The sequence below is a fragment of the Phyllopteryx taeniolatus genome, chromosome 5 (assembly GCF_024500385.1).
Source record: "Phyllopteryx taeniolatus isolate TA_2022b chromosome 5, UOR_Ptae_1.2, whole genome shotgun sequence".
NCBI lineage: Eukaryota > Metazoa > Chordata > Actinopteri > Syngnathiformes > Syngnathidae > Phyllopteryx > Phyllopteryx taeniolatus.
Window position 1 is genome coordinate 6,337,531 of NC_084506.1, and position 14,145 is coordinate 6,351,675.

The 14,145-nt window shown below is 45.3% G+C and overlaps 1 protein-coding gene across 2 annotated transcripts; it reads left to right on the plus strand.

Moving 5' to 3' along the window:
• The first annotated feature begins 773 nt into the window (after nucleotides 1–773).
• Nucleotides 774–12,668, plus strand: dhtkd1 (dehydrogenase E1 and transketolase domain containing 1). 2 transcript variants are annotated; one of them, XM_061774430.1, is made up of 17 exons: nucleotides 774–1,075; nucleotides 2,110–2,262; nucleotides 3,651–3,862; nucleotides 3,981–4,175; nucleotides 4,670–4,939; nucleotides 5,734–5,905; nucleotides 6,335–6,533; nucleotides 7,156–7,468; nucleotides 7,939–8,023; nucleotides 8,088–8,227; nucleotides 8,295–8,445; nucleotides 8,696–8,802; nucleotides 9,651–9,815; nucleotides 9,911–9,993; nucleotides 10,516–10,679; nucleotides 12,172–12,257; nucleotides 12,332–12,668. In XM_061774430.1, the coding sequence occupies exons 1-17, from the start codon at nucleotides 904–906 to the stop codon at nucleotides 12,431–12,433; spliced, it is 2,769 nt and encodes a 922-aa protein (XP_061630414.1). In that variant the 5' UTR covers nucleotides 774–903; the 3' UTR covers nucleotides 12,434–12,668. The 2 variants fall into 2 exon arrangements, with proteins under 2 accessions (XP_061630414.1, XP_061630415.1); XM_061774431.1 differs by having other exon boundaries at nucleotides 7,156–7,392; nucleotides 7,881–8,023.
• Nucleotides 12,669–14,145: the final 1,477 nt, after the last annotated feature.

Below are 14,145 nucleotides of genomic sequence, written 5' to 3' on the forward strand. Positions count from 1 at the left end.
CAAGGCCCTAAAGATTCTTGACTGGTACAAATGGGTATTTCAGTCCTACAATTGCAGGCCCTGGTCAATTACTTCAATTAATATTCATTTTTTTAGGCAAATATAGTTGATTCCTGCTTTGTGCATAAATAGTCTAAAATAGAAGCAAAGGCAATATCTTGAGGTATGCACTTAAATAACGGACCAAGCATCAGCAGTGTCAACAATAATATATTTTCTTATTCTCTTTGTTTGTCAATGGACCAAATGTAGAGTTCACATTAACACATTACAGAAAGACAAATCTAAGCTAATCTCCATTTCTTTTGAGTTGTAACTCAAAACTCGAAATTCCGAAATACTATTATTTCAAAGTATCAACAAATGCTAATTAAGAAAATGTATAAAAACGGGAAAGGAAAGAAGTTGGCGATCTCCAACAAAACTCGAAATTACGAGGACTTAAAATCGAAACAAAACTGCAAACCTTCCCTGATCGGGGGGGGGGGGGGGGGGGGGAACTGCCAACATAAAAATATGGCACTTTACACATAAACCTCTAATTTACGAGTTTTGAGGAGGTACATGACAGCATCACATTTCGCCTGCCACCTGTTGCTGACGTCATCACCAGCGGGTGCTTCAAGTCTTTGGAGTGTTTAGCACACCAAATGCAATTTAGATAAGATTTAATCGTCAAAATTTAAGTATCGTATTAAATAAACACTAAATAAAACTACTACAATCATGCAGACGTTGGTGAAAGCGGAAATATGCTCGGCGTCGGCCAATCAGCTTTGACTTGGCTTTTTCCCTCCCTCCACCCGTGCCGAGTGGCAGTATGGCGGCCGTCCTTCTCATGTAGCCTTCCGCCAAATACGACTCTATTCTTTGCGCTTGTCTCCATTTCAACAAAACAAAAACATGTCGGTCGCTCTTTTCTTGAGAAGCTCCGCGAAGAGGGCGCCGTTCGACGCGTTTCGCCTGGCCGCCGGTGGCTGTTACCACACCGAGAGAGGCGTCTACGGATACCGACCCAAACGGAGTCACAGGGAGGACAAGTTACTGAACGACCGCCTCGCCAATTTAAATCAAGGTCAGCTACTTGACACGCATAAATTACAACTACGACAAGAGACGAGAGCTCAAACTGTGCACAAATAAATACATACATACATACATACATGCATACCTTCGACGTTCTGTGGTTCGTGTCATTGTTGGAATTTGGGCACGACACCTACTGAGGTATGTTAACGGAATGTTCAAACCACCCCGTGTGGAAGAATCGGAAAAGGATTTTATGCCACTTTTTTTTTTTTTTTTTTTTCAAATTCACTTGTCCAGAAATCAGTGTGAATCCTAAGTACATTTCTGGCCCAAACTTTGACTCTTTGCTCGAAGAATGGCCGTTTGTCAGTCTAACGATTTTTAAATGTGAGGTTTGAAAAGCGCAACAGCGTGCTGGCATAGTGGTTGGCACGGATAAGATGACGTTTATGAGCAAATGGCCGTTCGGCATTTAACGGCTCCTCGTCATAGTGCCTTACAACTCAAATAACCAAACTGTCCAGCGCTGAGTTCACACGCAAAGACAGTAGCGGATACGTAGCCTCGTTATTCATTTGAATGGCCAGTAATTACCCTAAACACAAAAATTCAGGAAGACAATTTTTTTATTTTTTTTTTGCCAGGGAAGCTCAATTGTACATAAAAATAGAGGGAAGAAGTTTGGAAAAAAAAATTATTATTAAAAAAAAAAAAAAAAAGTCAAAATCCTCTGATTTCAGCCTCTTATTTGTGTTTTAAGCAAAACGACATTCATGGACATTGACTTTTTTCTTCCCCCCCCATCCAGTTGTTATCGCTAGCTCATGTAGCATTTGTTGTTAGTTCGCAATGTCAGCAAAGCTCTGGGAATTTTGATCTTCTCAGTATGAGCATTATGCAAGTTAATAGGGAAGTATTTTGTGTGCCAGAGAAGTTACTTCTATCAGAATCTGTGCTTTTTATTTTTTCTACTTGTACCTAAGTAAAGGAGTTGAATCAGTACTTCTACTTTGACCAGACCGGAGTCATTTTGTACTTGTCCAAAGACTGTCTGACAGTTTTTGTTGGTTCCGGTTTCAGATCACGGCCTGGCCCGTCTGGTGGAGGCGTACCGAACCCATGGACACAAGCTGGCCAAAATTAACCCCCTGCTGCCTCAAAATCCCGTCGTGGACCGTGTCCCCGAGATCAGCATGCTCACAGGGACCCTCAGCGGACGGCTCAACACCTCAGGTTGATCAGTATTACTCGACAATCGCGATATTTTACACACGCCGACAACTTTAAGCTGACACGCACGTTATCATCTTCAACTGATGAAAGCACATTTTTTAAACACACTGTAAAGCCATTTGACTGCAAAAAAAAACCAAAAAACAAAAACAAACTACAAGCGTGAACAGTCTAGAAAACATATGTATTGTAGTGTCTGTGTACATGCATATGCCTTTAAGAGGCGGGGCCTGGTGGGGCGGCGCGTGACGTCGGCGAGGCTGCGTGTGAGTGTCTGGCGTGCGCTATGGCCAACAGCAGCTTCAACGAGAATGTGCGCTTGGCATGTTTGCGTTTTAGTGTAAATGGCTGAAAAGTGACTGTGGCTCTCCTTTCCCACATGCGAGGGCATTACAGTCGGTAAGCCCACTGCCCCTCGCATATTTGCGATTCACTGGTATTTGCTGAAAGAAAGTATTTGCTGTTTTTGTGCTCAGGCCAAAGCCCTGTGTAATATAGAATTGTTTCAGTGGCATCTAAGTGCCAAGAAACTATGTTGAAGTGAGTTGAGGAGCTTCATTTTGACAAAAGTAGTACTTTGCTAACATTTGGTGCCATCTGTTGGCATCATGGTGCCTTCAAACTGTTGAATTAAATTGTGGCGCTTCATTTAGACCAAAGTAGTTATTTTTCACCATTTTGTGGGTGAACCTTTTATTCTGTAAACATTTAACACAAGATGTCACCTCAGAGCTACCAAAGGTGACAATGTCCCATGTTTAGGCTTTGTTTGTGTTTACATATAGCATACCATATTTGTATAAATAAATACATGAATGTTATTCATTTATTCAACTTTTGTCCGAAGATACCAGCCGTGAAGAAAACAAATGTTTAGCAAGTTTGGCTTGAAAACAATCATGTCGTCACACTGTAGTCGTGCTCGTTAGCGTAGCATACACAGGAAGTTAGCGAACCTGTTTTGCGGGTTTGGTGATGTGACGCACCGCCTGCAGCGGACTGTGTCATTTTTATGATGGACAACTTGTTTTGAACAAAAAGAAGGAGGGAACAAATTGTGGAAATCTTTTGTGGGCCACACGAAATGACTACGAAGCCCGTGTCTGGCCCGCGGACCTCGAGTGTGTGGGTTAAACAGCGCTGGTGTACCTAATGACCTGTCCAGCGTCGATAGCGTAGACTCGACGCGGTAGGCTGGACTGTTTTTGCACCATTGAAAACTGGCACGCAGGTGTTGAGCTCACCCCATGCCTCCCCCTTTGTGCGTGTGCGCGAGCGCCATGTTTCGCTAACCTGTTCCACCTCGCTGTGCTTATTTGCTTTATTCTCTTAGTTGTCAGTTTGTATAAATATTTGTATAAATATTTATACATATCCCGTTTGTTCAGGGCTGCGTCACTTGGGCAAGGCGGAGGCCTCGGCGGAGGAGGTCCAGGCCTACCTGGAGGAGGTCTACTGCGGCCACCTGTCGCTGGAGACCGGTCAGCTGAGCAGCGCCGAGGAGAGGGAGTGGATGGCCGACCGCTTCGAGGAGCTCAAGACCACCGCCTTCTCCGCGGACGAGAGGAGGACGCTGGCCAAGCTCATGCTGGAGTCTCAGGTCGGGAGGGGCAACCAAAGTAGACGCTAGTAAATCATCTGAGGATGTCGCAAAAAGTAACAAGGCTGTTTTCACAACGTAAGCAGTACAAAGTACACATGATCTGTTTTCACTGTAGGAGTTTGACCATTTCCTGGCCACTAAATTTTCCACGGTGAAACGTTACGGCGGAGAAGGTGCGGAGAGCATGATGGGCTTCTTCCACGAGCTCTTCCGCCGCTCGGCCCAGGGCGGCGTCGACGACATCGTCATCGGCATGCCGCATCGAGGACGACTCAACCTCCTCACCGGCCTGCTCGAGTTCCCACCAGAGGTAACGGAAGAAACGTAAGGGAGCCCGTCTCGCGTGTGGATCACTGACGGGAGGGAAAAGTGAGTGACCGTCGGTCATCAGAAACATTGAACAAAAATACCGCCCCAAATTAAAAACAAAACATGGTTCTGCCAATTTACAGCTTTATCTTTCGTGCGGTCACGTTGCTGAAAATAGTTTTTCGTTAGACTGACGACTAAAAATCCCTTTGTCATTCCCTCCTCCTGAATCACTAGCACAAGATTTTTGGTGAACTTTTTAGTCAAATGTAGTGACTTGGGAATAAGCGAACGTTTCTCAACACAGTTTAAGAGGTTGAGAGGTTGACACGATTTACAATGAACCTTGCTCTCTTCCTGTTAAATTACTTTGTTTCTATCACTGTCAGCTTTTTATGCAGCACACAGTGTCCGTCTGTATGTCTGTCAGTCGTATCTGATCAGTATCAATGATGTCCGTTGATGGAATCCATGTTCGTATCTTTCCTTGCGTAGCTGATGTTCCGCAAGATGCGGGGCCTTAGCGAGTTCCCCGACACGTCGCCCGCCATCGGGGACGTCCTGTCCCACCTGACGTCCTCGGTGGACTTGGACTTGGGGTCGGGGCTGTCTCTTCACGTCACCGTGCTGCCCAACCCGTCCCACCTGGAGGCCATCAACCCCGTGGCTCAGGGCAAGACGCGGGCCAGGCAGCAGCTCCGGAAGGAGGGCGACTACTCGCCCGACGACGACGCCCGGCCGGGGGACCGAGTCGTCTGTTTGCAGGTTGGCGGTCGGGGTTTAGCACCGGAACTTCGGCCGACTACGCAACCGCTTAGGACCCTTACGAGCGATTAACCGTCAACAGAGCATTATATATATATAATTTAAGTAGTAACGAGGAATAACATAGTAACATAAAAAAAAATCTTTTGTGAGGTAGTTTATTTTTTACATTTGTTTTTTTAAGTAGGGCATTTGCACTTTTTTTTTTATAGTTTGAAGACCTAATTATTCAACTTTATAATAAAACATTAAACCATTAAACCACATTTTTACTGGTGACTTGACATTTTATTTTTTTAATACTCAGGTTTTTTAGTCGTTATTAGTAAGTGATTTTAAGTAATTGTAGTGAGAAATATATATATATATATATATATATATAAATAAAAGAAAAATGAATTATCTTATTTAAAAAATGTATTTCTATTCATTATCTAATTAGTGATTGGATATTTTGTAAATGGTAAAATACAAAAATATACATAAGCAATTTTGCATGTACTACAAGCAATTTTGTATTTTAAATGCCTAATTTATGAATTGAATTGAAGGTCGAAGAAGGAAATGCTGCTGCGTCGGTACATTCAAAACGATTTTTAACTTTTTGACCATGCGATCGGCCGATTCAAGCTGTATTGAGTTCGATGCGATACGATTCATTAGCGCTCGCTTATTTTATATTCAAAGCTGTTTTTGTGACACCCCTACAATCTGTCCTTGTATACATGGACTATCAACGGGTCACGCCTCCAGTTTGAATTTCCTAAAAGAACGTTTGTTTGTTCTGTGCGCAGGTCCACGGCGACTGCGCTTTCCCCGGCCAGGGGATCGTTCCGGAAACGTTGACTCTCTCGAACCTTCCTCACTACAGAGTAGGTGGAAGCATCCACCTCATTGTCAACAACCAAGTGGGATATACCACGCCGTCCGAGAGGGGGAGATCCTCTCTGTACTGCAGCGACGTCGGTCAGTCAACTGCTTCCTTTTGAGGCTTACGACTTCACGCATGTTACAATGTCCCACCGCGATATCGCGGTTCATTGTTCGCGCTCTCGCAATATTGCACGTTTTTAACGTATTAAACCACACACACATACGAACGGAGCATAGAGCAATACTTGCACGCCTATATTCTCTCCGCTCTGGGAGAACAACCGCTATTACGAGAGCTTAGTGGCGGACCTTCTCAACCTCTCCTCTTCTTTGAATTACGCTCTTCCGATAGCGCTCAGTGCTGCCCTGCATCTTGTGGCACAATGTGGTACTACAGTGGAGTGGAAGCGCACAAGTCTAACTTTGCTTCAAAAAACCTGACGTGATAGGGCAGTGGGAACGGTGACGCGATATAGCGGGGCGCACTGTAAACGAACCAGACGTATGACATCACAACTTCAGGCAAGATGGTGAACTGCGCCGTGATCCACGTGAGTGGCGACGACGCGGAGGAGGTGGTGCGGGCCACTCGGCTGGCGGCGGAGTACCAGCGGCGCTTCAGGAGGGACGTCATCCTGGACCTCATCTGCTACCGGCAGTGGGGCCACAACGAAATGGACGAGCCTTTTTTCACCAACCCGGCCATGTACAAGATCATCCGGTCAGTTAAAGCGCTGATTATTGTTCTATTGTCTGTCTACATGCGTTGCTGCCTTGTTTGTGTCCAACGGTCAGTTGCTTAAAGGGTGGCAACACCCCGACTATCGATGCTATCCCTTCGCCCGTCTATGGTGTTTGCGTTTTGTGTTAGCATTAAGCAAAGTTGTGCGGCTGTTTTAAATACACAGCGTGTAATTCTCTTTGTATTATGTTTCGTTTAACTGTAAACGCTAACTCGGAGTGGCAAAAAACAGCTTGAAGCCTTTTTTTGTTTGTTTGTTTGTGTTTTGAACAATTGTTCACAATTTGCCAAACTGCTGCTAAACGCCTCGCGCTCGTATTTTGAATTTTTTGCCCACAAGCCAAGGCGAAATAAAATCGTCCTAGCGACGGCTCGCGACGATTTTGCACGGATGCCTGCCTTTGACAAAAGAAAATGTTTATATTGATGCTTGACTGTAATACCTTTCCAATTTATGAATTTCCCAAATTCTCCAGGTTAACTTCCCATGGAAATGAACCCACGATACTTTGCAAACCTCCTCCAGAGACCAACCTCTTAGTATCCAAGCCATTCCGAAGTCAATTTTCCTTGATACATCCACTTTCTTGCTTCCCGGCAGCTCCCGCAAGAGCGTCCCCGACTCCTACTCAGACCAGCTGATCTCCGAGGGCTTGATGACGGAGGCGGAGCGCAACCGGATCAAGACGGACTACTACGGCTCTCTCAACGACAAGCTGGCCAACATGACCGTGTACAGCCCCCCGCCCACCAACCTGCAGGGTCGCTGGGGGGGCCTGGCGCAGCCCCAGGCCCGGGTCACCTCCTGGGACACGGGCGTCGCCGCGCCGCTGCTGCGGTACGTCGGCGCCAAGTCTGTAGACATCCCTGAGCACATCCAGCTGCACAGCCACCTCGTCAAGACCCACGTACAGGTACGGACGTTCACGCCGTATCGTGAACGCTCGTTTAACGGGGCGCGCGTTCCAGACTCCCTGGCAATAGGCTTTTAACACTTTCTGATAATTGCTAAAAATTGCTGGCATGAATAAAGGATTATATATATTTTATCCCAGTGCAATTATAATGGCCCTCAATTATTAGCGGATTTTCGGTCCCGATCCCCATGCGAACAGTGGGCGTCTGCTGTACTCTTCTAATTGCCATGAAAAAAGAATGAGATCAAGGTTTAAAAAGCAAACTAACAGACAAAACTTCAGTAAGCAGGGGATAAGTTCCAAGAGAAAAAAAAATCCGCTAATAGGTGAATTTGCAAATGCCGTTTGCGCAGGTTCACTGTAATAACTTTGGGCCCAATGATGTGAAATTGGCTCTTTTCCCTCACAGGCCGCTGCACAGCGGTCGGGAATCGCTGATTAAAACGATGCTCTGTCTGTGCGCTCAGGCCCGACGACAAAAGCTCGAAGAGGGAACCAAACTGGACTGGTCTACGGCAGAGGCCTTGGCTTTCGGCTCACTCCTTTGCCAAGGTGGGAAATTAGCTTCCGACAGATTGTTCCGACACGTTGACGGTATTTCACGCCACCGCTTCAGGCTTCAACATTCGTATCAGCGGGCAGGATGTGGGACGCGGCACCTTCAGTCAGCGGCACGCCATGGTGGTGTGCCAAGACACCAACGACATGTTCATTCCTCTCAACCACGTCAGCCCTCAGCAGACGGGGCTCCTGGAGGTACAAACGCCAACGCGTTTTGGAGATTTGAGCAGCCCGCGTTTTGTTGACGGCGGCGTCTTTGCAGGTGTGCAACAGCCCGCTGTCCGAGGAGGCGGTGCTCGGCTTCGAGTACGGCATGAGCATCGCCCAGCCCAATCTCTTGCCCATCTGGGAGGCTCAGTTTGGAGATTTCTTCAATGGTGCTCAGATCATCTTTGACACGTTCATCTCTGGAGGTACACTCAATACATTCTGGGCTCGACGCTAACTTTTGCACTTGTAGCACCATTTTTGGAGGAGCTACAGCGTGACCATGCCACACCATAGTTTCGATTGACAGTGACTCAAGATACGATATTTGCTCAATATTTTGAGGTCAATTAATTTAAAAAAAAAAGGCTTTACTTTTATTTGATCATTTGTTCGACTCAGAGGGGCCAGTTTTTGTAGTCGTGGCTCCTCACCGTCTTTTTCCGCTGTTTTCAGGGGAGGCCAAGTGGCTCCTCCAGTGCGGGATGGTGATCCTACTGCCTCACGGCTACGACGGAGCCGGACCCGAACACTCCTCCTGTCGCGTGGAGCGCTTCCTGCAGGTGAAAAAAGCACCACGACCACTGACGGAAGTTCACACAAAAACTATTGTGCGTTACTGACGAGGCGGGACTCACCCGCGGTGGGCCTTGCATTTGGTATCTGAGACTTAATCCACCTCATAATACCAACACTGGCACTTTGAAAGGAATTTTAAATAGCATTATCAATTGGTGCCCAAAGAAGATTTATATAATTGCCCGTTGATACCATAAGATAGCCTTCAAGCACAGTCGTCTAAATGAAACTCCTCTACACACTTCAACATAGTTCCTTGATACCAACATGCCGTAACATGACACCAAAGTAATACTTTTATTACTATGGCCTCAGCACAAAAACAGCAAATAAGGTCAGTATAAAAAATAAAAAAAAAAAGAATAATGAAGGATGTAGGTTCACAAAAAAAATAAAATCTGTGCATAGGTGAAATCGCGAGTGCCGAGCCACGAATATGTGGGGCTTCTCTGTAAAGTTAAGTTAAAAGGGCCTGCGCTCTGAAATGTGAAGGCCCCTGGACAGATTATATTTACATAGCAACACAGAGGCTGAATTCTGATTGGACAAAAAAAAAAAAAATCTAACATTCACACAAGTATTGGAGGCAGTGGAGCCAAGAGAAACAACACTACATGAACAAAATAGACTGAATTAATACCATTTAATGGACCAAATAGCAGAATTCATGTTGTAAATGGAGATCAGTGCTTCTGAGCAGAAAAGGCCCATAGCTGAAATAGGTTATAGTTTTTAATTAATCCTGCTAACTAGCCATCACCAAATGGCGATGAAGGTTTAGTGCAGGTGTGACGCTTGTGTTTGACCCGCCTGCGAACGCTGTGTCCTTTAGATGTGCGACAGTAAGGAGGAGGGCACGGACGGCGACACGGTCAACATGGCCGTGGTCAACCCGACCACCTCGGCTCAGTACTTCCACCTGCTCAGGCGGCAGATGATCCGCAACTTCCGCAAGCCTCTCATCGTGGTCGGACCCAAGATGTTGCTTCGATTTTCCGTGAGCGCCGCCGTCGGCGTGGGACCGTCGCCAAAGTCAGCGATTGAACCGATTCGCATTGAGAGGATTTTTTTTGGTTTGTTCTTCTTTTAAAGGGGGCCGCGTCCAGCTTGACAGAAATGGCGCCGGGGACGTCTTTCAAAGCCGTGCTGGGGGATACGTCGGTCTCACCTGAAAAGTACAAAACCCTCAATGCAGTAATGCAGTGGTACCTTGTTGACACAATTCGCAAAAGCTGACTTCAGCACTTGACACCCCCGCAGATTCACTCGTAACAATGTCAGCTTGCTACCTTTTTTTTTTTTATAAACTATCCTGTATTATTAGCTAAAGGACTCCGATATTTGCTGTTTTTGTGTCTAATTATAAAAGCCGTGCTTTGGTGCCATCTATAGGCAATGATTAACCTTTTAAGAGGGGTATCAATTACTCACAGATTTTCACTAATAGCAGCAGGGCTCAGTTCCTACAGTACACTCTATAAAAGTAGTTGATTTCTTTAAATTGTTTTTCTTTGGTTTTTATGCAGTAACCTTCAATTGTTTTCTTATTTAAAACGCAGCAAAAGGTAGGTTGAACAGATAAATGGCATTTCGGCTCGGCCATGGAACAAATTCAAGTTGTAAATCGAGGTATCGCTGTATGAATAGAGGGGGGGGGGGGGAATTCTTCTTCTTACTCTTCTTGTAATTCCACTCAGTGTCCAGAGAGTGGTGCTGTGCTCAGGGAAACACTACTACGCCTTGCAGAAGCAGAGGGACGCCGCAGCCAAGCAGGACTCGGCGCTGATCCGCTTGGAGGAGCTCTGTCCTTTCCCGCTGGACGCACTCCGCACGGAGCTCAACAAGTACCCCGACGCTAAAGGTGCGTCCACACTACACTCTCCTTTACCGCACCAAGTACAGAACACTCTTTATACCTTATATACTCTGTCTATATATATATATAGATATAGATATATAGATATAGATACACACACACACACACACACAGGGGCAGTGGAGTCGCCAATCGCTGTTAATTGCGTGTGTTACAATCCGGACCCTCCAGCAATGGGTGAAAAGCTGCTCTCGAGACCATATAAACATTTATTTGATTGTATAGTTTTACCCCTCCAATATGCTGTCAACAACTCTCTTGGTATGCTTCTCTCATGAGTTTGCAAGTTTGTCTCTTATGAATTCACTGCAAAGTGTTTGACGACACGCGCCTGTCGCAGGGCTACATGCCGAGTTGCCCGTCGTTGTTGCATTGTTGTTTTCACCTACCGTGACTTGCTCATTGTGGTTTCCCTTTGACTAAACCACAGCAATGAGTCATTTCATGTTTTCGATTTTTAGTGCAGCGCTACTTTGACTTACGAGTGCCCCAATTTACAAGTTTGTTGAGTTCCAAGCCATCGTTGACTGACTTTTTATTTTTTTTTGCTATGTGTTGTGTGCCAAAGTTTGCGTTACAAGTGAGCTTCAGTTACCGCTTGAGTGAAGCGGGACAAAAATGTAAGCCGTTAGGTCCGCTTGCATGTGGGCAAGGAAAGCCACAGCACTTTTTGCCATTTATTTAATGTGACAAATACAAAAGGAGAGCTCTCATAAGGTGCTGCTGTAACCACAACTCACATCTAGACACTCACACAAAGATGAAATGACTCTTGCCTCTGACATTGCTCACTCGGCCACGCCCCTTAAAGGCACAAATACAACACATGAATATTATAGTACAAACTAGGGATGTCCCGATACAACTTTTTCACTTCCGATACGATACCGATATTGCAGCGATGAGTATTTGCTGATACTGCGATTGATCCGATAACAATCCATCAGAATACAAAGAGACCACAGTGGCAGCTTAAAAAGTCCACTTTGACACAGTAAAACTGTTCCGGCACAAAAGGGATACCGATCTTCCTTTCTGCTTGACCTAACCGCTGAACAGGATGAAAAAAAATAATAAATAGCTGCAGCCACACACGCTGTTGTTGCCATCAAGTCGGCTTCCCATGTGTGGATCTGGCGCTGCTGGAACGGCTTGAGGAATGGATCGCTCGTATCTGATATTGTTTTTTTTTTTTTTTCTGATATCGGACCGTTATCCATATCAAATATCGGATCGGGACACCGCTAGTAATGACTAAATTTGATGTTTTTACACGAGTGCTGTTTTTTTGTTTGTTAAATACACAAAATGTGCAGAATTGCGAGGCTGGAATGGATTATTAGGATTTCAGTTAATTTCATGGGGAAGATAGATTTGATAGACAAGTCAATTTAGTGACAAACGTGGTCACAGAACAAAGCAGTAAATCCAGGTACCACTGTAATGATGGAAAACCCCCAACGATGTGCCTTCACAGAGTTCATCTGGAGTCAGGAGGAGCCGCAGAACATGGGCCCGTGGTCTTTTGTGGCCCCCAGGTTTGAGAAGCAGCTGGCCTGCAAGGTGAGCCTCGTTTCGTCGGCGCCACAAAAGGATCGCAAAGCCCTCCCAAATTCATCTCCTTCTTTCCTCCTCAGCTGCGCTTAGTGAGCCGACCCGCTCTGCCCGCCCCCGCCGTGGGCATCGGTACCCTCCACCGTCAGCAGCAAGAGGCCCTCCTCGCCGCCACCTTCTCTTAAAAAAACAAAAACAGACTTCACACTTTCAGACCCAATCGGCTGTGAACAACTTTAGACGAAGACTGTGAACATAAATCGTGTCTCTACAGGTAGAAGGAGGCGACAAATTCGTATGATTTTAGCATCCCGCTCAACATGTTTTGTGTCGGTAATGGACGCATCATCACGTCACACCGCCTCGGGGAAATTTGACAATTAAATCGTTCGTCATACTGCTGATGGTGGAATGAACAAACGCGTCAAGTTGCAATCATGTTCTTAACATAACGCATCAGCGCTGGGCAAGTGGTTAGCACATCTACCTCACGGTCGGTAATGTCGTGTGGAGTTTGCACGTTCTTCCTGCGCTTGCGTGGGTTTTCTGCGACTACTTTGGCTTCCTCCCACAGTCCGACAAACAACAATTGCCCGCAGATGCCGCAAGGTCTACGTGACCTTCGATTGGCTGGCGAGTGCAAGCGGTCCACTGTGTACCCCGCTTCTCTCGACTCAACTCTATTTTTTGAGCACATAAAAGAAAACAATAGCAATGTTGAAAACAATAACTACAACTAAAACACTGACAACAAATTATTTGTCTCATAATCCATATAGATGTGTTGCAGTAGCATGAGTGTATGCCAGGTTCTTCTTTGGCCAAACGGGTGGTCACAATTGAGGCCTGTGACTTCTGCCTAGCAACAAGTGGACATTAAAAATCAACAACAAAAACATACAATCTATAATTTCATTTGTAGATCTAAAAATCAGTTTAGCTCATCTTTCTTTCACTTTATAAATGTACAGTTTCACCGGGGATAGGGACTGGACTGGACCGCGAAGAGCGAAAATCCGCATATCATTGACCCCCAGTAGAATTGCAACGGGGAAAAAAAAATATAGGGTGTGTGTATATGTATATACACACACGCACACATTAAACTCCCCAAAATCTTGAATGAGCAGGGATAAACTGGCAATAAGCCTTTGGGGATTGGTTCCCTCCAGAAAAAGAAAAAACTAAGGAAGGGTTTGTTTACTGGTGGTGCCGTCGGAAAATGTTTTGCTTGCTTGTGCCACCGGAACAAATGGGTGACATCATGGCGATTCGCTCTATATTACTTCAAAAATCCATACAGTACGTACAATACAAAAAAAAAAAAAGAGCAAAAATGTGAGATTCAAGTGCGCTTCAGACAACCACCCGGCGCTCGACGGCGGCCGCAAAGGCGTCGATGCCAATTCAAATTGCTTTTCTTGCACTGGAAGGACGAGATCGATTGGTGGCGCTGGTGCGCCGTTGGCTGCTTTGCCAACCAACGGACACCACAGAAGAACAAGAACGGTCAATATATTAATTAGCTTTGTGCATGCAAGTTTCTGTTTACAGGTTATGTGGAAAGCAAACGTGTTCAATCATACAGTGCATTTATTTTTATAAGAAAAAAAAAAAAAGAATTTTGCTGGAAATTTCAACTAATTCACAGGTGTGGAATTTTCCTTTTGCCAAACCCACTCAAGTAAATTTCCTTCACGTAAAACCTGAATGGGAAGTCGGGCTGCGTTGTGTCTTGACGTAAATGCGCAGTGAGGTCATCGTTTGCGCGCTTGAGAATATGGCAGCTTTCCAACCAAGCAACGGCAAGCAATGTTTTTCATCACTTGTAACTTGTTTTTCATAAAGCTGTTGCTTTAATAGTAAAAAATAATAATAAATAAATAAATAAATAAAA

Coding starts and splice junctions, on each gene's coding strand:
- dhtkd1 (XM_061774430.1), top strand. CDS start 904: ATGTCGGTCGCTCTTTTCTTGAGAAGCTCCGCGAAGAGGGCGCCGTTC. Junction 4,176..4,669: donor TGCTCGAGTTCCCACCAGAG/GTAACGGAAGAA, acceptor TTCCTTGCGTAG/CTGATGTTCCGCAAGATGCG. Junction 12,258..12,331: donor AGAAGCAGCTGGCCTGCAAG/GTGAGCCTCGTT, acceptor TTTCCTCCTCAG/CTGCGCTTAGTGAGCCGACC.